Genomic DNA, 22,962 nt, shown 5'->3' on the forward strand with positions numbered 1-22,962 from the left:
GATGCAGCTGCAGGTGGGGATCATCACTTTATGCCATCCCTCTACTGCTCCTCTGCGTTGCAACGAGGGAATGGTCAGGTGTAGGAGAAACAAATGAATCATTGAGGGATATTTGTTCAGCTTTGTGCCAGCCTCGTGCATTTCCCATCACACTGGGATGTGTCAAAGGGTCACGTGTGGTCCTGCAAGTGCTAAAGGGAGGGCTGGAAATAGTTATGGCACTGCATGTGATCGCAGCAGGGGGAAGGAAAAAAGCTGAGCAGGAAGTCTTGTCCCTCTCTCACCCCCTTGCCAAGTATTGCTGCTCCTAAAGCAGCACCATTGCCTCACACTGCAAGAAATGAGATGATGAGGGACATAAAGCCCCCAGGAACCCGCAGCACTTCCCAGCAAAGGAGCAGAAACTGCAGCATCCCAGTTTATGTGCATCCAAAGGAGACCAGAGGAACATGCAGGCAGCACACTGCTGTGGGCACAGCTGGGGCAGGAGGTCCCCTGGGTGCTCAGCCCCAGCACAGCTCTGCAGGATGAGCTGGCAGCACAGGGACAGAGCGCTGCCAAAGGCTTGCAATGCACTGAGCTCTGCACAGGGCAACAGCAACGAAGGGAATTGTGAAGGGATATACAGGGGATATTCAGCTTATGGCTCAGAGATTTATGCTCATACCAGAAAAACCATCTCTGCTCGCCTGCCCACATTTATTTTGTGCTTCAATTCAAGAGAGGGAACTTCTGGTGTGAATTCCCTGCGTGACCTCTCCTCTTTGATGCCTTCACAGCTGGCTGCTCAGCCCTCCAGCACCGCTTCATTTCTGCCATCCATCACCAGCGCCTCCCGGAGCAGCAATGCCAGCACTATCAGCACTGCTGTCACCCAGCACTGAACAGAGATATTAAAGACATCACTTCAGTGCAGGGCCCTGGGCTGTGCAGATATGGGTGAGGACCTTTGAACATCCATAGTGGCACTGAGGGAAACTTGTGTTCTTCCTTCTCATCCTATAGCTGTGCATGAGGACCAGTGCAAGCCTGCAGCTCAGCCATGCGGGGCACAGCCAGTGGGAATCCTTTCTTCTGAGCTCTTTCTCAGCTCTCCCAGCCCCTCCACCTGCAAAGCCAAATTTCAGAGCTTCTAGAGGAATGCAAACCCCTACAAGGTGCCGCTCCACAGTCAAGGCTGGGGCTGAGGCTTCGGCATCTTCAGAAAGCTCTTCTCAGCAGCAGGGCATGGCAGGCTCCACTGAGTGCATTTCAGCCCCACAGACTGAGCACAGCTGAAACACGCCATGGGAATGGCTCACAGAACCCAAATTGTGAGAGGAGAGGGAGAAACGGCTGCACTCAGGTGATGGGGAAGGAAGGAACCTTCAGAGCAATTGTGCTTCTGAGCATCCACACATGTGGTTGTCCTGAGAAGTGTTTGCAGAGCCTTTGGGGCAGATCTGACAAGAGGAAAGAAAACAATCTCAGCACGGCCCACCATCCATTCATCTTCTGTGCAGAGGACGACTCCGTTTATAAAAAGGATAAGATGAATCACATGGAGAGCAGCACTGGCTCTGATGCTTCAAGAAAACCTAATTATGGACAAAATTGCAGCCCAAGCAATCCCAAGGCATGGGCCAAACCCTCCTGTGAGCAGTGCGTGTGTGAAGGGCTGAGAGCCACTCCAGAGGACTGCCAGCACTGCAGCCCTATGGGAACACACAGCCCAGAGCCTACAGCCTGCATTTACATCCATGTATCCACACATAAAGAAACTCAGAGAACACCCAGTGTCTGTATGTACACCCTCTGTTACTATATCAGCTCTTGTTTAATCAAACATTCACCCACACTAAAAGAAGGGAAAAACCTCACTCTGCTGCCTGCAAAGTGGCTCTGCATGTAATGTACATCACTTAACCACGCAGGTCATAACTACAGGCCTTTTTACTGCAGGATGATTTCACCTCCCAACTATTCCGATATCCACTGGTGTGCAGGACGTTTCCCATTTATAGGTTTCTAATAAAAGCAAATCTTCCTTAAGTGGCTGCTGCTGGATTTCTCAGCGCAGCGCGGGGATAAGCAGGATTCTGAGCCTTAAAAAGAACACTGGGCTAAATAAGAAAGTGATGACCAACCAATGTTATGGCAAAACTGCGGGGTGTTCTAATTACAGCACGTTTGTCACATCAGAGAGCTCCATCAGCACACACTGAAATCACCACGTAGAGTCCAAAAACCTCCTGCCCATCTCTGCTTCGACATGAAGGGTAGCACCTGGCCACACAAACAACAGCAGCACTTTGCACTCTCTGGAAGCAATCCATAACAGATTAAAACCAAGCTCTTCTTTCAGGAATTCACAGTCTGATGCTAAAGAAAATTATGCATTTATTTTCTTTTAAAAACGAACTGAAGTACAACATTAGGAAATATCTGCCCGTCACATTGAGATACAGAGCTTGAGACCGACTTCAAGTGTTCCTTCACAGGGTTATGTTCACATGCACCTTAAGTGTTTCCTACATTTCCACCTCACAGTATTTACAATAAGAAGGCTAACCTGTGAATTCCTCACACGCACTGACATTTAGTGTGGACAGCTGCAAAGTATAAGAAACCCTGAATAGTAAATTCATTGCACCAAGACAAATGTAGGCTGGTCAAATAATAAGGCACAGTACTATGGATAGGGAACACGGGTTGTTCCTGCAGGGCTGAGGTCTGTGCTCCCTCTGAACACAGTGATGCTCACCCATGCAAGACTGCTCTGATGACCCCAAGGTCTAAAACGTGACAGTGGGAGCTGAGAACAAAGTGTTGGTGGAGCTTCTGAACACTCGAGAGCTCTTTTATGCAAAGTGGGAAGTGTAGACATTTCTCCAAACCCTTATCAAGTTAAAAGAAAAGAATAATCATCAAGTGGTATCTGTGATATACATCAGATATAAAAACCATGATGTCCAGTTTCAGACATGCTGGGTACCCACAGCTCCTAGTGCTCGACGCATGGAAAAGCTGCAAGCTCTTTTAAATAAGGAAAAGTCTTTCACTGTGGCTTGCTTTCCATCCCAGCTGGGTACCACACAGAAGCACTGCAGATCTTCCCACGTTATTTTGGCTCTTCGCTTCCATACCAGCATTAAACTTTGGCAAGCAGGGGATTTGTGTCAATCATTTCAGCCCAGATCTGAGCGCGCAATCAGCCTTTCGCTTATGTGGATAGGATTAGTAAGACATTGCTGAGATCATCACGTGTACATTTCACAGCCAAAACAGCTATCAGTGTTTTAAAAAAAACAAAACAGAGCTGCAGTCTGCAGTGAACATCCCTTTAGAAAGGACCCGAGGTTTATTTCAGAGGTAGATTCAAAGATGACCATTGCAAAGAACCTCTACTGTGAAATTCCAACAGCTTCCAACAGCAGGGAAGCCCTCACAGCTATTGTAAACAATGACAGACTGCATAATGCACCTCAAACCTTACAGAGGGGTTTGTTCTGAGCTCTGAGCTTACCAGGCAAGCACAACTCCTGTTCAGACAGGACAGACTGGGCAGCAAACCCTAGCAAAGAGCACATTGGAGGCAGAGTGTGCACTGCCTGCCCTTGATGAGCCCAAACCAGCCTGCTTTGGGGGCTGCAGCACCGCATCCCACAGTGACCACATCACTGCCCCACTGAGTTCAAACAGAAACAAGTTTCTCCTTGCAACTGAGACAGCTGCGTGGTATTTGGACCCCAGCGTAAAAGCAATGCATATCTGGCAGATGCTCGTGCCTTGTCATTTGTTTTGCATTGCAAATATTGCTAAAACAAACAGCTAAAAATGCAGACAGTAAACAGCGTGTTACTTCCGACACAAAGAGTAATGATAACGAGCAGTCAAACAGAAGGAACACTGCAAGGAACACTGAAAAACAAGTCTGGATGACTTCACTACAATTCCTAGAAACGTGATGCCTGTTTTGTCAGAATCCCAAGCAATTGACATCTGTGGCATGCTAACTTCCTAAGAGAACATGACTGAGGGTGGAGGGGAACCTCATGAGTGCTGACAAAACAAAGAGGTTCCTCAAAAACAAACACTGTCTTGTTCATCTATTTAGATGAGTTCAGCCCCGTATCACTTCAGCATCCTAACCAGTATCACAAGTAACAAAAGTGATGCACTCCTGACAACCTCAGATCTCACTATAGTGCTTGGCTGCCCAAAAAGCAAACGTGAATTTGAGCTTCCACATCATCTCACTCAAGACTGACACTGCAAACACATCCGTGGTTGATAAACAACACTGTTAACAACACAGCCTGTGTTCCAGCCCTGTGAGCACGGCTGGGTGTGATTCCCATAGGAACCAACCATGAGTTCAACAAGGGAAGTGTTTGTAGGGATGAGAACTCAGCTCTCCCAGACACAGGATTTATTATCTCCCTTGAAGGGCTCTCCCACTTTGGGCACACCGTGCCACACTCTTCCTAGAAAGCAAATACTGCGTAAGAAAATGGGGCTTAGTAAATAAACACAGAGCTGTGCTCTCTGGGTTATGCAGAACCTTTTTTCAATAGAAATCTTCCAAAGTTGCTTCTTCTTCCTTCTCATCTGCTGTGGCCACATCGATCACAGCCTCAAATTAGCAAGATAGTTAACTAAGTGTGTAATTTTAAAGCACAGGAATAGTCCCAGGTAAATGAGGTTGATTCTTAAACATGCACAGCTCACAGAGAGCACCTTGCTTGGTCAGGTCAAGGCAAACACATTTTTGAGGGAAAAAGCCAATGTTTTTGCCAGCTAATGACTCCATTGGTAGTTTCACAGCTGTGACATGAGAAGTTACCTCGTCATAACCAGATCCCAGAAGTCCCAGGAGAATAATCATTCCACATTGGGTATTGCAGAGATGAAAAGTGTTCTACTGCCAAGCCACTGGTCGCTGCTCCTGAAAAAAGGGTGTTCCATCTTCTCCTTGCATAGCTCCTAACACAAACTCTGTCTTCTTCCTGGCTCCAAACACTACCACCACTGTACAGTCTTTCTATAGAAAGTGCTCCTTTTCTACACATCTTTCTTACCAAGCTACTGCTCCTCAAAAGGTTCCCCTTCTTCCTCACCCAGCTGGTTTAAAAGAAAAAATATATATATATATAGTTAAAAATGCAAATAGGAAAGTCAGAGGAGGAAATAGGATGTTCCTGGCTTTGAGAAACGTGTCACATCTATTAGAGATGCTGCTAAAATTGGTGGTGTTATTCCACCACATCCCCCCAAAATCTGTTTCCCTGGTTGTACGTTCTAACAAAACAGTGCTCAGCTCTGCCAAACAAAAACACCCCTCACGCCTTATTATGAAGTGAACCACAAACAACACATGCACTGGTGCTGCTCGTGGCCACGTGGATAAAAGCTAGACTTCACTGTTTTAATAGCATCACTGAGCTGAGTGCATTTACCCTCATGAAACACAAGTCAGCAAAGCTCCTGTGTGAGAATCTCTGCTTAAAGAACAGTTGTGGGAAGCCTGGGGCTTTGGCTCTGACTCTTTGGCCTTTCCATCCAGCTTTTGAGCAGTGCTGTAATTAGAGCAGGGCGAAGCTGAAGGCACAGCCCCATCTTCTCAGAAGGCAACTCTGCTATTGAACATGTGGTCACCTTATCTTACAAATCACCCTGAGCCTTTTTTTTGTTTGTAGAACAAGTCTCCTTGTTTTAGTACTAAAAACTTGCTGCAGAGAAACTCATTAAATTTAAAACCCTCTCTTCATAAAGGCTCTAAATTGTGTTTAAAATTGCATTCAGGAACCTGGCAGGAGATCAGATGTTTTTGTAAATGGACCCATGCCATGTGGCTCCAAGAGCTGAGAACCAGAACAAGTTGTGCTGCTGTCATTACAGGTCACACCATCACCCCGTGTTCTTGGAAGATAAAGAAATTAGAAGCTTACACATCTCAAGCATGCAGAAACACCTCGCACAGACCCGAAGGAATGCGATTAGAATTAAAATAATTCATCTCATAGCTCAGCTTGATTTGGATCTATGAATTTTTGCATCTTATCAGTCCTTCCTGAGATTACATTGAGATTTTGGAGAGCTGTTCTATTTATTAGGCCTGTTCCACACATGTTTTATTATATCCTATGCCTTGAGAACTTTTACTTGCCTGATCAGGGTGGCATGCTTTAGATTTCCATGGAATTTAATGGAATTCACTCCACACACAACAACAAAACCAAACCAACCAAGAGCTCACACCAATGAGCAAACACACACACACACACAACTGGGAGAACTTATAAATCTGAGCTCCAAGAAACATGTAATGCAATCATCAGCCCCAAACAAAGCAGCCCACGCCTGCAATGGATTCCTTCTGCTCCTTGAGCTTCCCTGTCAGCCTTCCACAGACTGTTAAGGGAAATAGCACACGTGCAGGAATTACATCTATCTACACCTCCTGTGTTCCATGGTGTCCCTGGAAAAAAAGAATTAAAATCAGGCTACAAAATGTCAACACCACATTTGTTGGTGTTTCTACCCAAAGGTATTTCTTAAAATTCTTAGAAGAGGGAAAAGCAGCACAGAGGAGTCCAATCCTTCAGACATAAGTTAGTGAGTTCTTAATGCATTACACCAATAATGCATTTGTGCTTGTGACAACAGATGTAAAAACTCTCCCTAGAATACAATTTAAAAAAAAAGTTAATTTGGGGATTAACTGAAAATACACATCATAAGTCAATTTCCCTCGCTGTCTTAAGCAAAATAATCTCCTAACCTGTCTTGATAAGAAAAAGTTTGGTTTGCAAAACAGCATTATTAAATAGCATAGCAGCCAAACTGCCACGTTACCCATCAGATGAGCTGACCTACCCAGGATGCCACACGCACCACGCTGCGAGAGAAACAGTTTGATAAAAGTTAGGCCTTTAAGTGTTTAAATCCATTAAAAACCTCTGCCTTTAACTTCCTTTGACGTTATTAACAAATAATTAAAATAAAAAGCACGTATTCTGGCAATATGTCATTTGCTACTAGCTGACCAGCTTTGGCAGCACAGTACATAAAGGTATACTGCCATTGGCGTCGGATGTTAAGTTAGCCCTCAGCTTGTTTGCTACCCCAACCACAGGAGGCAACTTGGAACCAATTCCTGTGAAGGAACTCGTGTAGCTAGAAATCCTTTTACTGGAGGCTTTATCAGTGCTGGGTGGTTTGGGGGTTCGTTTACAAATCCAGGGGTGCCTTAAAGCTTGACTTGGAGTCATGCGCACAGCAGGATCCCAGCTGAGACATTCCTTTAGGAACTCTATGAACAAGGGATCGTCGCAGCCTTTCAGTGCTGTCACCCAGTCCTTGTTCCCTGGAGCCCCTCGCACTTTTCCCCTGCGCGATCGGCTCCCGTTGAGGGTCACTCTTCCATCTGCATGCGTCGTCACAGTGCAGTAGCGAGGATGACCCTTGGAGTTGATAAAGTTCTTGGCTCGCTTGGATTGATCCAGAAGCTTCTGGGGGGGCATTCCAAGAAGCTCCATCATACAAGCCAACTGGTCTCCCTCGTCCTCTCCAGGAAAAAGAGGGTATCCAGTCAACAGCTCCACCAGAATACAGCCAAAACTCCACATGTCTATGGGCATCCCGTAGCGACTGCCTAGAATTACCTCCGGTGCTCGATAAAATCTAGACTGAATGTACGTGTAGACTCTTTGGTGCTCAAAACAGCTGGACCCAAAATCTATAACCTTGATTCCACTCCTCCCTTGCTGTTTGAGGAGGATATTTTCCGGCTTCAAGTCACAGTGTATGATTTTGTTTCTATAGAGAGCATCCAAGCACTGCAGTATAGAGTGAGCAAACTTGCGCACCAGCTGGATGCTGAAGCCCTGGAACTTGTTTCTTTTTATCAGCTCATACAAGTTCATACTCAAGAGTTCAAAGGTCATACAGATGTGGTTCCGAAAGGTGAAGCTTTCCAGCATGTGAATAACGTTCATACTGCCAGTTTTATCCTGCTTCTTCAGGTGCTCCAGGATCCGGATTTCTTCTGCTGCTTGCCGATGGAATCTCTTTTCATTACGAACCATCTTTAAGGCTAAATGCTGGTGGAGTTTGTGATCATAGACTTTAGCAACTTGTCCAAAACTGCCCTTGCCAATGATTTTGAGCACTTCATAGCGGTAAGCGAGATGGTCGTGGGGCACATGAATATAGCTGCCTTGGTCATCATCATAACCTCCGTTGTTGGGTCCACCAATCACTCCTTGCCTCTTCTTTGCAGCTGGACCCACAAAGTAAATCTCAGAGAAGTTAAATATCTCTTGCTGCTCATACGCAGATAATTGATGCTTGTACTGTTTGACAGCTTGCTCTGGAGCCTGGGAAACGGCCTTGTGGGCTTTTGAGGAACTGCTGCCACCTTTAGAAGTGCTTAAGCTCTCTATGCTTTTATCTTTTGTGAGGGAAGGAAGAGATCTTTCTGAACAAGTAATTCCTGCAGACTGAAGGGTACTGCTCCTCCTGTTCCCAGAGTCCTCGAACAATTGTTCCACTTTGACCTGGCTCCCACTCAGAGGGTGATCCTTCATTGCAAGTTTGTTGCTACAAACCTACAGACAGAAACACAATAAAAAGTTCAAACAAAGCTTACTTTTAAGAACGAAATCAGTATCACAAATAAAAACAGTAACACCAGCATGTTTTGCACTTCCATTGGGAGCAAATACAGAATGCTGCACTTACTACCTAAGTTAACTCAAGTTAAAGTGTAGTTACAGAAGGGAAACAAACCAGAATGCAACTTAGTGAAACAAGCACATGCACAAATGCATTTTTAAACCCATGCAGGGTAAAACCCTAGAGAGTCCAACATTCAAACAAGGACACAATACCTATCTCCAGCAGCATGCACACAGTCAGCAAACAGCCAGGGGAACGGCTATGTTTAGCTTCAAACACGGGTGCAGCAAACACAACCAATGACAGATGCAATCTGCACCTGTCTGAAACAAGCAGCACGACATGGATGTGCAGGGAAGTGCTGGCAGCACTGCAAGGACAAGCGTGCCACAGAGACAAAGAGGCAACAGCAAATGATGTCAGGCTGGTGTAGCCAAGCTGAACAGAAAGCAAAAGGATGACAGCAGGACAAGATGGATCTTCTGTATATAAAGTTTCTCATATGTATAAACATTTGGTTTTGTGTTTATTCTTTTTTAAAGGGGAAAAACACATCATAACCACAGTCCCTCTGGAATCACAATAGCTGAATAACTACGAGAAAACAGACTTGGAAGTCCTTCACAATCAAGAATATCTTTTATTCTCTGGCAGCAGCCTGTAACCACTGCCACTTACTGCCATATGTTAAAATACTTGCATCAGAAATAGCAAATAAGAACGAGAAGAAGCTTCAAGTTTGACATTTTCAAACAAGTAAGTGCTGAACTGCCTGGAATTCAGACCACGATTTGCACAGCAGTTATTCCCCCCTTCTCCCCACTGATGCTCCATGCTGACAGACAGCAAAGAGGTGTTGTTTTATCCCACACAACATGGAAGAAGCCGAGACTGGAGTAGCAACATCTGTTTTCCATTCCATCCTTTAATCTAAAAATAAAGATTTGAGACACATGCCAAACCCAATCCCCGAAAACTGAAATAGCTGCACAGGAATCACACAAAAATATAAATAAACCTGCAGAGCCATCGCAATAAAACCAAATTCCTTTTTAGTTACACAAAATCTAACATCCCAGCACAGCCCATAAATAAAAGAAGTGAACGTTCTCACCAAAAGCAAGCTACATCTCTTCAAAGCCTGCGTGTTTTGCTCATGAGCCCAAAAGATGGGCATTTCCTGCAGCAGTTGCTTTCAGAGGAAGGCTGGTGAGGCCACTGGATGCATCCTACTGAGTTCCAGTGCCCAGAGCCCTATCAGCCCCAACCCTCGGTGCTCTGTGAGAGGCACGCCTTGCCAGAAGGTCTTGAGTGAGAAAAGCAAAGCCCAGCCCTGGTAGTTTAGAATGAACGCCTTTTTCTTGGAGCCTGGCTGAACCTCTGAGATAAGGAAGGCGTATTTCCAGAGCCAGCAAAAACACCATTCAGTGCAGCACACAAAACCAGCATGCTTACAAACAAACAAGATAAAGCACCAAAGCTCAACAAACCCCGTTCCACCTAAAAGCGCAGTTTGCAGCAAATACTGCTTCTAACTTCCTCAATAAACAAAGAATTCACGACCATATTTCTGCCACAATCATTTCTTACAGAAGAAATGATGGTTCTGGAGCCCAAACCAGGCTCAGCATCCCCAAGTATCACAGAATCATAGAATGGCTTGAGTTGAAAAGGGCCATAATGATCATTTTGTTTCAACCCCCTGCTATGTGCAGCACCAGACCACATCCAGCCTGGCAGCAGCGAGGGCTGAGTTCTCATTCTCAGGTGACTGCCACAATCCTTTGCCACAGGACAGCAGGATACACACACAGCTCCATCTGACTCGAAGTCAGATGACTTCTGGGCAACACCAGCTTTCCTTCAGCAGCTTGCTCTTACAAATCCCAGTATTCCTTTGTCCTTGATAAAATATGCTGCTGTTAGAAGCCAGGAAATTACAGTGACAACACAACTGGCACTGCATTAAAGACTCTCACATCCTTCTCACTTCAGATGAAGTTTTATAAGTAAACACTCAAGCCAGTTCCTACACAACTCTCTTCTCCAAAGTGCATCGGTTATTTCCACAAACGGAATCAAACCCATCTATTCTCAAAGCAGAAATATTTATGTTCTCTGATATAGCTGGAGATGAAAAGGGCCAACAGCTGCATGTAGCAGGCATCCTCAGCTCTCATGTAACTTTACATCACAATGCAAAAATCTTGGAAAGCAAGAAACCAAGCATCACTGAAATCCATACACTTCTCCTTTAAAGCTGAGTATCACAGTCTTCAGCCCTGCACACTTCAGCATGCAAGATATCATTGAGATTGTATTTTTTTTTTTAATATTTAGGAGTGAAACTAGGCCATTTTACAGCCCTTAATTTTGCCTTAAAAAGCTCTCAGCTGTGATGGACAACATACAAACGAAGGATGAGTTGCACCATGCAAACAAAACATTCATACAATTACATTTGCACTTCACTGGATGGTTCCAGCCTTTTGATTTCTGATTAGTTATGAGCAGTTGTAGTGGCACTAAGACTGAAACACTGCATTTAGGTGTTCTCATTTGCCCCCCTCCCTCCAAAATTTACTGCTCACCAAATCTCTGTATTGCCTCTGCTTTCTCAATGCAGCCAAGCTACTGTATTTGCTCAGTGAATGGCAAAGACCAAATTAATTACTGATATCTGTTTGAATAACTTGACACCAGGTGATGATTTTCAAACACACCTTATTCAGTGAAAAGTTTATTTTCCATTTTTTAGATAGTGAGTTTTTTTTTTTTGTTGCTTAAGCACAAGCTCCTTTAGTTTTGCCACAATTCAACAAGAGACAAAACAAATCTAAGAACCACACAAAGGTCAGATCACCGTGCAGACGAACACAACTACCCCTGTTCAGTTGAGACAATGTGAGGAAAGACTGCATAACTCCACATCTGCTTAGGAAACACAGTGCTTACAAAGAAAACACCTTTACACCTTCAGCCCACGCGGAGCTATTTTGCTAGCACACAAAGCAGCAGATAATGCCTGAGTTTTCAGAGAAGAAAGACTTCTGGAAGAAGTTTGAAGACATAAACCTACACTGAAGCCTTGGGATTGTCTTGAAGAAAACTAAAATGGAAACGTGTAACAGCTAAAGCAAAAGGTGTGTGGACTTATGTACTGATCAGCACATTAGGTGACACAGCAGAAGGTCTTATTTGTAGAATAAATTGTTGGATTAAAATACAAGCTGAGGGCAATAACACAGGACTTCTGACACCGTCTGGTGATTTTACATTGTACAAAATACCAAATTGCTCTTGTGCTCAGTAAAAGCAACATCCCACCTTTTGCCTTTACTTTCTATAACGAGACACACAGCCACACAACACCACGTGAAAACTTCAAAGTACTCACATTAGATCTCCCGAGGGAAGGCAGTCCTGAGGGGCTGTGTTCTTCATTTGCAGACTCTTGGTACCTAAGCTGATCTATCCTCATATAGGAGTCATATAATCCATCTCCAAACCTGGCTGAAAATGTTCCATACAGTTATTGACAATTCACATTGCTACGTATGGAGGCAAACGATCGGGTGTAACTCATGAATCATAGAATGGGGTTGAAGAGGACCATAGTGCTCATCCAGTTCCAACCCCCTGCTATATGCAGGGCTGCCAACCACCAGACCAGGCTGCTCAGAACCACAGCCAGCCTGGCCTTGAATGCCTCCAGGGATGGGGCATCCACAGCCTCCTTGGGAGGTTCTCATATAATTAGTAAACAATCTTTAACTACGCCATTCAGAGTGTTATAACACCAGAGTATAACGCTGCTTAGGAAGCTTAGTTTGATACTTTTGCTTTAATTTAGAGCTTCTCCTTTTTTTAATCGATGCTTGCAATGCAAATATACCCTCCAGGAACAGGAGGCAGAGCGTTCCCCTCCCTGCATTAAGCAGATAATCCCAAAGTGGCCTCATCGCGAGCAGCAATGCAAACGGAGCACACGCCTTGATCGGACTAGCTGGGAAGTAGGTTACCCCGTACAAACGATACAGGGGAATTAAAGCCGGCGGATTTGCCGCGAGGAAAATAAAAAATAAAAAATTTTTAAAAATAAATGTAAAAGAGGTCGCGTTGTTTGCTCAGCAGCCGAGAAATACTCGGAGAGAAAAGGAGCGCTCAGCGCGCACCGCAAGCACGGGGCGCCCATACCCGCAGCTCCCCGGCTCCGCCCGCCCGCAGCCCGCATTGTTCCGCCGACCCCCGCGGGTCCCGCCCGGGTGCCGAGGGGCCGCTCCCTCCGCTTCTCTCCCGTCTCACCTGCACCGAGCGGAGCCTCCGGCTTCCTGCCCAGCAGCATGGTGGCGGGGGGAGGCGGCCCCCATCCCCCGTCTCGCCGCCGCCGCCGCCCCGCACCTCCGGCCTCGCCGCCGCCGTCCAGCGCTGCCGCGGCGGGCAGCCAGGCTGCGGCCGCCCGCAACTGCCGGGCCGCGGCGGGGCCGCCCGTTGCCAGGGGAACGCGCCCCCGCCCGCCGCCTGAACGCGCATGCGCACTGCGAGCGGGGCGGGGCACGGAGCGCCGCGCTTTCTCAAGGACCCGGGTTCGAGGCCGGCCCGGGGAGCATCGAGCGGCCGTTTTCTCTCGGCGCACAGCCGGCTCCTCTGCCATCCTAAAGTGCTCCGCTCCGCTCTCTGAGAGCCGCATCGTAGCCCGGGGCCACCCTGACGTCGCTTTCTTTTTCTGCAAACTCAGCGGTTGTTGCATTAAAACAACACGCTTTCGACCCGAGTGGCAAAAAGGGGTTGCGTTATTGTGTTACGAGCGGAAAGAAAACCGTGCGGCATCCCGTGCGTCGCTCAGTGCTGTCAGAACCCCCCGCACGCCGGCGATGCTGAAATGAGCCCCGCTCCCACGACGGCGCTGCTGCGGCTCGGCAGGGGTTTATTTCCCGTGTGTGTGAAGCGATCGGCAGCCACAAAAGCACTCAGAACAAAGAAATCTCAATCTTAGGACAAAGCCCGGCGGCTCAAACTTTCCCTTTTTCCTCGGGCCGGCCCGGCCGGGCGGGTTGTTTCCGCCCGGACTCGTTGAGCAGCGCACGGCGCCATGGCGGCCGCCGGGGGCTGAGGGCAGAGCCGCCATGTTCTGCAAGGCGTTCCGAGTCAGGGCCAGCACCGCCATCAAGGGATCCGAGCGGTGAGTGCCGGTGTGCGGGGAGCGGGCGGTGCGGGGCAGGAGGGCAGAGATGAGGGGTGAGAGCGAGGAGGACGTCTGGTTTCTTCCCAGCGCCCTCACGGCTTGTGGGGATTTGCCCTGCGAGCCATCATCGCTAGTGGAAAAGTGAGAGTCTCGCAGCCACCGAAACACTGATGGAGGAATTGCTTTTATCGTTACAGGAAAAAGCTGCGAGGTGATGTTGCGGCTGCTTTTCCCAGTCTGAGCGCTGAGCGGTTGGCGGAGTTGATTCCAAACAAGGATGAGCTGAATGTCATCAAGATATACACTCATAAAGGGGAGGCTGGCACTGTGTACACGAATAGCAGGAACCCGATCCTGTTTGAGATTGAAAAAGCTCTGTATCCCACAGGTATGGGCAGCGCAGTGGAGGAATCCGCCCTGTTCACTCAATACAAACCTGGATTTCCCCCCCTTGCTTGTGTTTAAGTGCTTACACGTCTCCCATTGCACCTCATCTGCACACTTTATTGTGTTTATTCTGCTGGCATCGGTGTGAAATCCAGTGAGATTCTTGCAGAATGGAGGCTCTGAGAGGTTAGGAACCAGGAAACAATTCAGCCACAGCTTTGCATCCTCACCTCTCATCCTTCTGTTGCTCACTTGGTATCAGCAGGTATCACATCCACATCCAGGCAGCCCTGGAATTAGCTAACAAGCTGCTCTGATAGATAACTTTGTGTTTTTGTTTTATCCCTATCCAGAAATTCTTCCCTGTTGGAGTAGCAGATCAGCTCAAAGTGCCCATGAGTTACAGAAGATAATTCAAGGGATCATCTTTATAGTAATTCACAGAATCGTGAATTAAATAGCTGTTTTTTTCTCTATTTTCTAATTACTGTAGGGTTGTTCTGACCTTGCAGACCTTGCAGTTAGCATGGTCCTGTTTAGTCTTCAAGATGGTAAGAAGCAGCAGCTAGCTTTTTTTAATGATACCTCTTTAAATTTTCTTCTGTTTTGGCGCAGTGTATACTCTGTGGGTCTACCCAGATCTTCTCCCTGCTTTTTCAACATGGCCCCCTGTGCTACAGAAGCTAGCAGGAGGAGCAGGTAAGAGGATCAGAACTTTGTCACATCCCATTGCAGATAGGATTTGCCTTCAGGGATTTTTGGTGATATTATTTCCCAGTGGGACCTGAAACAGTGAGAAAGTACAAAGAATACTAAGGCACAAAGTAATTCACCTTGATCTCCTGAAACGGAAAATAAATCAGCAGCAGATAAGTTTGTGAATGAACCAAAGTAGGTTAAGCTGTTTAAATGCAGTAATCTGTTCCATTTGAGAGTCTGGGATTTGGAAATGCCTCTTCAGGGTGTAAAGTTGATCAGTGACTGTGAACTGGGACACTGAAAAGCCTGTGTCACTGCTCTGTGGGGGTTTTTTTAGCTTTCCTTGGGCAGCTGACTCCATCTGCTGCCACTCTGGGTGCTGTCAGTTCAGAGGTGAGCTTGCTTATCCTATGGAGAGTGAGTTTGTACTGGAACCTACAGTTTTAATCACTGTCAGGTAAATTGTGGATTGCAGATGAGGTTGGATTTGAATTGCTGGAGTACTGGCTCTACCAGCTACTTACGGATCGAGACTAACAAGAAATGAATCTATTTTCTGGCATCTGCTTTGGATGCAGTTCAGATGCGTAAGAGTCAGGCCTTTATAAACCTGAAACAGCAGAACTGTTCAACCAGAAAAAGATTGAATTCCAGCCATTGCAGCTTTAATCTATAAATGGAAGTGTACGTGTAGAAATAGATGTCTTTTTTCCATTACACACTGTCTAGAGAAGCAGACAAGTCGCTCTGTTCACTCTGCTCTTGGGGAAATAAAGTGTATAAGTGCGTAGCTATGATAAACATCTGAGCAAGCTTTGTTGTTGGCTGGTAGTGACCTAGTTTGTGGGGGAAAAAAGTCTTGTTAACAGGAGAAGAACATTGATGAAAGAGGGCTGCAGGTCATTCATCTCCCATGGCAACCAGGCTACTGCTGGGTATGATCCAAAGATAAGAAACTGGCCATGGAGACAATGGCCAGCAAAGGCAGAAAGCAAAGATTTTGCCCTGTCATAGAAATGGGAGGAAAGGCGTGAGACTGTCCAGACTGCAGACACAGAGGGATGGAGCAGACTTGAGGAAGCAATCAGTTACAAAGAGAAGGAAGGCAGTGCTATTCACGGCATCTGTGCCTTGAATTCGAAGGCCTCACTGCCTGCCCTGGTTATTTACACAATGCACACAGCTGGTTACCTTGTCACTTTAAGATTTTTGCATGATTTCTGTCCCTGGAGATGTGGAGCCTTGCCTGCAATTGCAGAGTTCAGCCTGGGTTAGCTGTAGGTGAATGGGAGGAAGAATACTGCTGGCCTCTCAGCATGCAGATGACATCTAAGATGCTGAGAGAAAAGTGAGATCAATGTATGGAACACAGGTCAGTCCATGGAACTGCAAGGTCTAGACAGCTACAGCTGCTGTGAGGGAGAGTAGATGATTTTAATATAATTTAATGAAGACATGATGCCACACATGAGGCATGGAGCATGTTTTTACTCACGTGCTGGTCTGTTCGTCCCAGGCATGGAAAGCAGAACGAATCACACAGCAAGGTCCACTTGTTTCTGTCCAGATTAGCAAGGAGTGGTGAAGGCAACTTCCTCCTGCTGAGGAGAGCTCACAACTGAGTGCAGCTGCTGTCAGGTCAGGGTGGTTGAGTCATCAGTGGCAAATTTTAGCAAAGAGAGAGCTTCTCTGCCTTGGGACAGGGCAGAATAAATGCTTTTGCATGTATGTTCTCATTCCTTTCTTTTTCCTTGTCATCAATGCTGTCTAGGCTGAGAGCTTATTCCTTTTTGTTAGAAGATTACCTTCTTTGTGCCTGACAAGGCAGGGGACTGAGCACGTATAGCTCTTCTGCTGTGCTTTAGGATGTGCACACCAAATTGAATCCCCTATTCCACAGGGTGGTAGCAAGAAGTGCTAACTTACTAGGGGAAACAGAACGATATTTTCTCTGGCATCTACTCAGCGATTAGCAGGCTGTGTTTTTTTGCTGAGTAACAGAAGGGGTGGGGGTGGAGGAGGTCGTGGCTGAATCTTTCATTGAGAAATGCATGCTTTGTTGTCCTCAGATCTGATGCTGCCAGGAGTTGTAGTGCCATCTTCTGGCTTTCCACAAGTAGAGCGAGGCACGCTCTGTGCTGTCACCCTCCTGGGAAACAGGTACAGAGCACTCCTTATTCCCATCTCTTCTTAGAAACACTGAAAGGAAAACCATTTTTAACGTGGAAACTCTGGGGCTTTTGGGGGAATAGTAGCAGAATTATTCTCAGGCATTTGATGGACTGTGGACCTGAACAGTGGAAAATTCAGCACAAAAAAAATGCAGTTACATTTCTGGGTTGGGATATTTGAGCTCAGGTGGAAAGCCACACAAATTTGTTCTCTTGGAGCTGAGACCTGTGGATTTCTTTTGAAACAGCAGTTTCTACGTAAGATTATAATCTACACAGCTGTCTTCTTGTCTGCATGAAGGCTCAGAAAGAGGGAACAGCATTAAAGCTGTATTTCTCTCCCTCCACCCAGGTCTCTTTTTAGCAGTGCCTGTGCTCCTTGTGCTTTCTTAAAAGGAAGAATGCATCACTGCCCACCTGTCACTGCAGTCGCACAACTGCACACATCCTTGGGATTCTTTGAAAGATCTTACATACCAGAGAGAAGGGACAAAACCCAAAAATGCCTGCGTGGCTTTAAAGAACAAGGACATTGTAAAACAATCCCAGTATATCACAAGAGCAGTGTTCTTTTGTTCAAGTAGCACAGTTGTGTTTGTGGTGTTCTGCTGTAATGTTGCTGTGTTTCCCCAGAGCTCCTGTAGCAGTTGCAGCTGCTGCTATGTCCACCACAGAGATGCTGGCTGCTGGAATGAAAGGCAAAGGCTTTGCTGTGTTGCATACTTACATGGATCATCTCTGGTGAGTGTATCTGCAGGCATTTTGTAGAACACGTGACAAGCCTTACTAAAATCAAAGCTGTGTCCCAGTAAGTTGGATCATTCATTGTTTGGATACAGCTGAGATGTGACCTCTGTTAAGGCTTCAGCTGTGCCACCTGTCTTTGATGACCACACTTTTCTGACAGAAGCAGTTCTCTGCCCTGAGGTCTGTCCAATAGACATGGAAATAAATCTTATAGTTTAAGATCCATACGACTCCCCATGCCTTTTATCAGGGAACATTTATGAGTATTACTGTGCTACGGGTTTCCAAGCATTAAACAGAAAGCTGCATAATGCTTTTTCTTCCTTTTTTAGGGAATATGGTGACAAATCTTGTCCTCCTACCTTAGCTCCATTGGTAGCAGATCCTGCTGAAAAGGAGAATGCTGAAAATGAGGAAGAGGTGGAGGGGAAAAAGCCTGGCAACAGGTTCTCCACTGACACACCACAGCATGTGAACATTGGTGATTTGAGCCTGAAGGAGCAAAATAGTTGTGCAGTAGTGATGGGAAAGGAGGAACTCAATGAGAGCAGAGCTGCAGAACCAGCTGAGGATGGTAGCACAGGGGCTCAGCAGGATGCAGAGGACAGCAGGACACCACAAGGTACTTCTGCATGCAAATGGATCCAAACCCAGCAGCTTTTGTTTGCTGAAGCTGGTACCCATGATCTAGGTTACTGTGCATCCTAGAAGGCACAGAGTACAGGATGGAGTTCTGTGGGCTGAAGCTGAGCATTGTGTTATAAAGGAGAGGCTGCTCACTGCATACTTGTCCTTTTCTTCCCTACAGAGCAAATGGATGCACTATTTAATCAGTGCTTTTTTCATGCTCTAAAATGCAAAGTGAAGAAGTCAGACCTCCCTCTGCTCACCAGCACATTTCTACGCAGCCATATGTTCTCATGCTGGTATGTGGTAAGAAGAGTCTTTGGGCTTGCAAGAAAGAGTGGAATATTTAGAACAGAATATTTGGGCTGAGGTTTTTGTTTCAAAAGTAAAATCCAGTCCTTATTTCTAAGGTTACCTAAGAGTATGCTTCTTACATCAAGGTGTTTGTATGATTGAAACCAGGATATGCATTTAATAGCTAACTTGAGTTGTCTAACGATTGTTTAAGGATTTCTTGATCACTTAAATGGCTCTTTGCTTCCCTATGGAAGCATCAATGCTAGTTGAACTCATCGTGTTCTGTCTGGTAGTTTGTTTGAAGTAATTCTGTGTGGAGCTCATATTTTTGCTGTTAAGATAATTTCAAGTAGGAAGCTTTGCAAAGAGATGAGGAGTACCTAAAACTGAAGAACTGTTTTTAAAAATCCATTATAGCCCTGCTGGACAGCAGCTGGATATAAAGAAGTCAAGCTATAAGAAGGTGAGATTTTCCTGGTTGTTCTTCTTTTTTTTCCTTTATTGAAAAGGAAAATGGTTACTTGAAATAAGTAGGAAGAGATAAAAAATGTTGAAGCGTTAATAAAGCAGAAAAATCCTGTAAGCTGTTCCTGAAAGCCAGGTTCTTTTACTCAGCTCTCTGCTCCTGAGAGCTCAAGGGAAGAAAATTATTGTCCTGAAAGCATGAGCACTTCTTTGAACCTATCTAATGCTGTCTGGCATTTGTACTGTGATAGCTGTTAAAGGCTCTGATCTTGTTGGACATTGCAGTTTCTTGCAAGGAGGGATCATTCCTTTTCTGAAGCTATTAATGAACAAAGATGAAAAGAGTGGAGATGACAGGCAAGGCCAAAGCCTGTTGCCAAAGATGTCACAGCAATCCATGTGACACAGTGTGATTTGGCCAAGGTCACAGAGCAAACAGGTGGCAGACCTACAAAAGGAACACTTGCTAATTCTGTTTTAGGGCATGATGGAGGCACGCACTATTCTTTAGTAATTGCTGTGGTTGGAGAAGCAAAGTGCTGGGTTTCCTCCCCCCCAGCCCCACCAAAAATAAGTTCTTCTGATTTAGCAAGCAATTTTTGGGCAGTCAGAAATACAAAGAGGGATTTAAAATGCTCAACTCCACTTTTCTGATGGTTGTTTTCTCAGTTTTCTAAATTCCTGCAAAGTATGCAGCAGCAGAAGATCTTACAAGTGAAGGAGCTGACCAAGGGTGTGGAAAGCATTGTGGAGGTGGACTGGAAGCATCCAGAGTATGTAGAATATTGTGGTCTTTGAACGAGGTGATAGCCCTTGAAAAGAAGGAGCAGAATCACCTGTCTCCATTTGTTACCTATTATAACCTTTGTTAGCAGTCACTAAAAAGCACATTCCTTTGACAGTGAGTCTTGATAACTTGTATGGGTTTTTTTCAGTGGGAAGGGAAGAAAGCTTTATATCCATCAGGCATTTTTCCAGCTATTTAACACTGAGTCTCATGGTCTGACTGCCTTATGCCTTTCCCATGTAAGCAGGTCTCCCAGTCCCATCTATCTGCTGGGACAGTTCTTTGTTCAGCTTTGAAGTGAACTTATCTGTCTGAAAAATAACCCCAGTGAGAAGATGACACTGCTGCAGCACAAATGCCCATGAAACTACAGCCTTAAAACGTCACACAGGATCAAATCAGCCACTTTGTCAGATCAGCAGCCAGGGTTATAACCTTAAAAACTGTTTCACCTTACACACTGATTCACATAAATACCTCTTTAATTGCTTATTACCTGATTATCAGCTCTTTTTAAGGATTAATAGTTATATCCAGAACCAGATTCCTTCCTCTCGCATATCAGCACAGTAAGCTCTCTCTTGGAATTTCCCATTGGGTCTGAGTTCTGCTGTTATGTAACATCTCCTTGGCAACTGATGGGCTGGGGAATATTTTGGTAGATGCAAGCAAATCTTCTGCATTTGGAAAGAAGCAGAATTTGACTTTTTGCATTAACTTTCATCATCCTCAACCTTGTCATTAGGAGGCACGGTTACACTCAAGCTCAGCTTACTTGCAAGCACAGAAACTGATATTACAAATTTCAACCTCTTATTCCCACCAAATAACATTGGGTTTTTTTTTCCCCCAGCATTAAAGCATTTGCAGTACCTGAAGGATTTTCTTCAGCCTCTGCTGCCCAAGACAGCAAGAGTGAAGACAGGGAACAAGTATACCGTGCTCCTGAAATCATACCTCTGTATGGGGTCTCAGCAAAGATGGTGCCACTCTTTCAGGATTCTGGACACAGGTGAGCACTGGAAAAATGCACTAAAATCAATTGTTGGGCTAAGAGAGAGGCTAACAAACTTGTGTTGCTGCCATTTTGTTCGCTTTGAAGGGGAGGCAATCAAGTTTTCTTTCTGTTTAGAAAAGGAAGCATCCTCTCGAGCAGTGAGGTGAGAAACATCATCATTAACTACGTGAAGACTAACGAGTTGGTTGATGAAACAAACAAGAAGTGAGTATACAAAAAAAAGCTGTCCTACCTTGCTTCCACAGGAGATGCTGAATATGAAACAAGAAGTGAATTTGTTTTCTCCTAATGCATGTTTTTCTTTTACAGCTTTGTGAAAGTAAATGCCATTCTGTGTGACTGCCTGCTGGATAAATCAGAGCAAGATGAAATCTCACACCTGAAGTGGGATGACCTTGTGAGCAGGTGACTGTTTTTCCATTGTGATAATTCTGTGTGATACTGAAACACATTATGTCAAGTTTATCACAAGGTCAGAGCCCCGTGTCATTGGAGTTACTGGAGTTGTAACTTCCTCCTGATGATACAGAAAACATCCAAAGACCTTCAGCTCAATCCTATCTCATTCTTCACCATTTAACCACCATCTGTCAGTAACTAATGTTGCTTTCTGGTTTTGTTTACATGCTAACTATCAGGAAAAGATGCCTAAACAAGCACTGCCTGATTCTCTGTACGATCTGTAAATACATATCTGTGAAGCTATTGTTTGCAGCAGATAGGTGAACATGCCCTCTTTAGGCAGTAGTAATCATCCTGTTCTTTATGTTCAAGCTCTGGCCATGCAGTTCTAAACTAATAGTCTCAAAAACCTGTGATAGGCTGCAGCAGAAGAGACACAGTTCACATCAGTCCTGCTGTGCTGTGTAGACCAAGTGGATCTATAAACTTTGTTCAGGTGCCTCGAGCGTCTGCAGCCCTTACACCAGGTGACATTTTGTGGACAAGAACCCATTGTGAGGAAAGGAAGCATTGAGCCCATTGACATAAGCACTGCACAGAGGTCGTCAAACAAGAAGGTAAGAAGAGAGACAAAAAGGTGGGATATGAACGAGTCCTGATTCTGAGGGCAGCTTGCTTTTCTGGGATGAATGGGGTGCAATGTATTAATGCTGACAGTCTGCAATCGTTGCTGGAACCTTCAGGTGACAATCATCAGGAACCTCGAGCTGTATGGTTTAGACCCACAGTGTGTGGCCAATATTCTACAACAGAAAGTTCAGGCCAGCACCACCATCACCCCAGTGCCTGGAGCAAAAGACAGAGTTCAGGTCCAGATCCAAGGCAACCAAGTCCATCATCTGGCCAAGATGCTGCTAGGTAAGTCTGTTCTGGACCAGGGCTTGGACTAGTTATAGCAAGATCCAGATTCTAGTTAGTAATTTCATTGTTACCTAAAATGAACTCTTCTTCATGTTGCAGAAGAATACCAACTACCTCGGAAATACATCCAAGGCCTTGAGAAGGCTCCAAAGCTCGGCCGGAAAAAGTAGGAGAGAAATCTATTGTAAGAATTAATCAGCTCTCATTATTTATAGAAACGTCCTGCCAACAGATCAAGGTTGTGTACAGGCCTTATTCATTCAAAGCCCTGCATTTCTACATGGGCTGGGATTATCCCAAATAATAATGTTGCTCTAAGTGATCGTTTTTCATAAGAATAAAAAGCTGAAAAAAAATTAACAGCTTTATCCTTTTCCATATATTTTCCAATATATGGGCATCCCATTTTTTTTTTTTTTGCTATAGAACCTCACAGCCAGCTGGAGATTCTTACTTACCACCTTTTGAACCAAAGCGTTGTGATAGCACCTCATCCTGAATGTTCCAGGACATTGTGCCATAGAGCATTTATATCACATAAAAAAGCATTTGGCTTAGATGTCATCCCTGTAAACACTTCCAGGTATTGATATGA

General features: G+C 45.3%; 2 protein-coding genes across 3 annotated transcripts; one reads left to right on the forward strand and one right to left on the reverse strand.

Moving 5' to 3' along the window:
• Nucleotides 1–2,359: 2,359 nt before the first annotated feature.
• On the reverse strand, nucleotides 2,360–13,048 carry DYRK3 (dual specificity tyrosine phosphorylation regulated kinase 3). 2 transcript variants are annotated; one of them, XM_042833790.1, is made up of 3 exons: nucleotides 12,967–13,048; nucleotides 12,059–12,174; nucleotides 2,360–8,591 (listed from the first exon to the last, which is right to left on the reverse strand). In XM_042833790.1, exons 1-3 carry the CDS (start codon nucleotides 13,004–13,006, stop codon nucleotides 7,020–7,022), a joined length of 1,728 nt encoding a protein of 575 aa, XP_042689724.1. In that variant the 5' UTR covers nucleotides 13,007–13,048; the 3' UTR covers nucleotides 2,360–7,019. The 2 variants fall into 2 exon arrangements, with proteins under 2 accessions (XP_042689724.1, XP_042689723.1); XM_042833789.1 differs by having other exon boundaries at nucleotides 12,059–12,170; nucleotides 12,967–13,031.
• A 678-nt stretch (nucleotides 13,049–13,726) lies between these two features.
• On the forward strand, nucleotides 13,727–22,727 carry EIF2D (eukaryotic translation initiation factor 2D). Its single transcript, XM_042833788.1, has 15 exons — nucleotides 13,727–13,843; nucleotides 14,044–14,234; nucleotides 14,849–14,932; nucleotides 17,002–17,092; nucleotides 17,737–17,844; nucleotides 18,183–18,472; nucleotides 18,659–18,776; nucleotides 19,192–19,237; nucleotides 19,909–20,012; nucleotides 20,880–21,038; nucleotides 21,159–21,248; nucleotides 21,354–21,449; nucleotides 21,943–22,063; nucleotides 22,190–22,364; nucleotides 22,467–22,727. Exons 1-15 carry the CDS (start codon nucleotides 13,788–13,790, stop codon nucleotides 22,535–22,537), a joined length of 1,800 nt encoding a protein of 599 aa, XP_042689722.1. The 5' UTR covers nucleotides 13,727–13,787; the 3' UTR covers nucleotides 22,538–22,727.
• The last annotated feature ends 235 nt before the right edge of the window (nucleotides 22,728–22,962 follow it).

Source organism: Centrocercus urophasianus, unplaced genomic scaffold (genome assembly GCF_019232065.1).
Source record: "Centrocercus urophasianus isolate 14NV4802_14NV808 unplaced genomic scaffold, USGS_Curo_1.0 seq_42, whole genome shotgun sequence".
Lineage (NCBI taxonomy): Eukaryota > Metazoa > Chordata > Aves > Galliformes > Phasianidae > Centrocercus > Centrocercus urophasianus.

What these genes read in the sequence shown, in the direction of transcription:
- DYRK3 (XM_042833789.1), bottom strand. Translation starts at nt 13,031, where the DNA reads ATGGGGGCCGCCTCCCCCCGCCACCATGCTGCTGGGCAGGAAGCCGGA. An exon ending in GGAGGCTCCGCTCGGTGCAG is followed by an intron (nt 12,171 to 12,966) that starts GTGAGACGGGAG and finishes ATTTTCAGCCAG; the next exon opens with GTTTGGAGATGGATTATATG. An exon ending in CTTCCCTCGGGAGATCTAAT is followed by an intron (nt 8,592 to 12,058) that starts GTGAGTACTTTG and finishes TTCTGTCTGTAG; the next exon opens with GTTTGTAGCAACAAACTTGC.
- EIF2D (XM_042833788.1), top strand. Translation starts at nt 13,788, where the DNA reads ATGTTCTGCAAGGCGTTCCGAGTCAGGGCCAGCACCGCCATCAAGGGA. An exon ending in GTCACCCTCCTGGGAAACAG is followed by an intron (nt 17,093 to 17,736) that starts GTACAGAGCACT and finishes GTGTTTCCCCAG; the next exon opens with AGCTCCTGTAGCAGTTGCAG. An exon ending in GTTGATGAAACAAACAAGAA is followed by an intron (nt 21,249 to 21,353) that starts GTGAGTATACAA and finishes TTTCTTTTACAG; the next exon opens with CTTTGTGAAAGTAAATGCCA.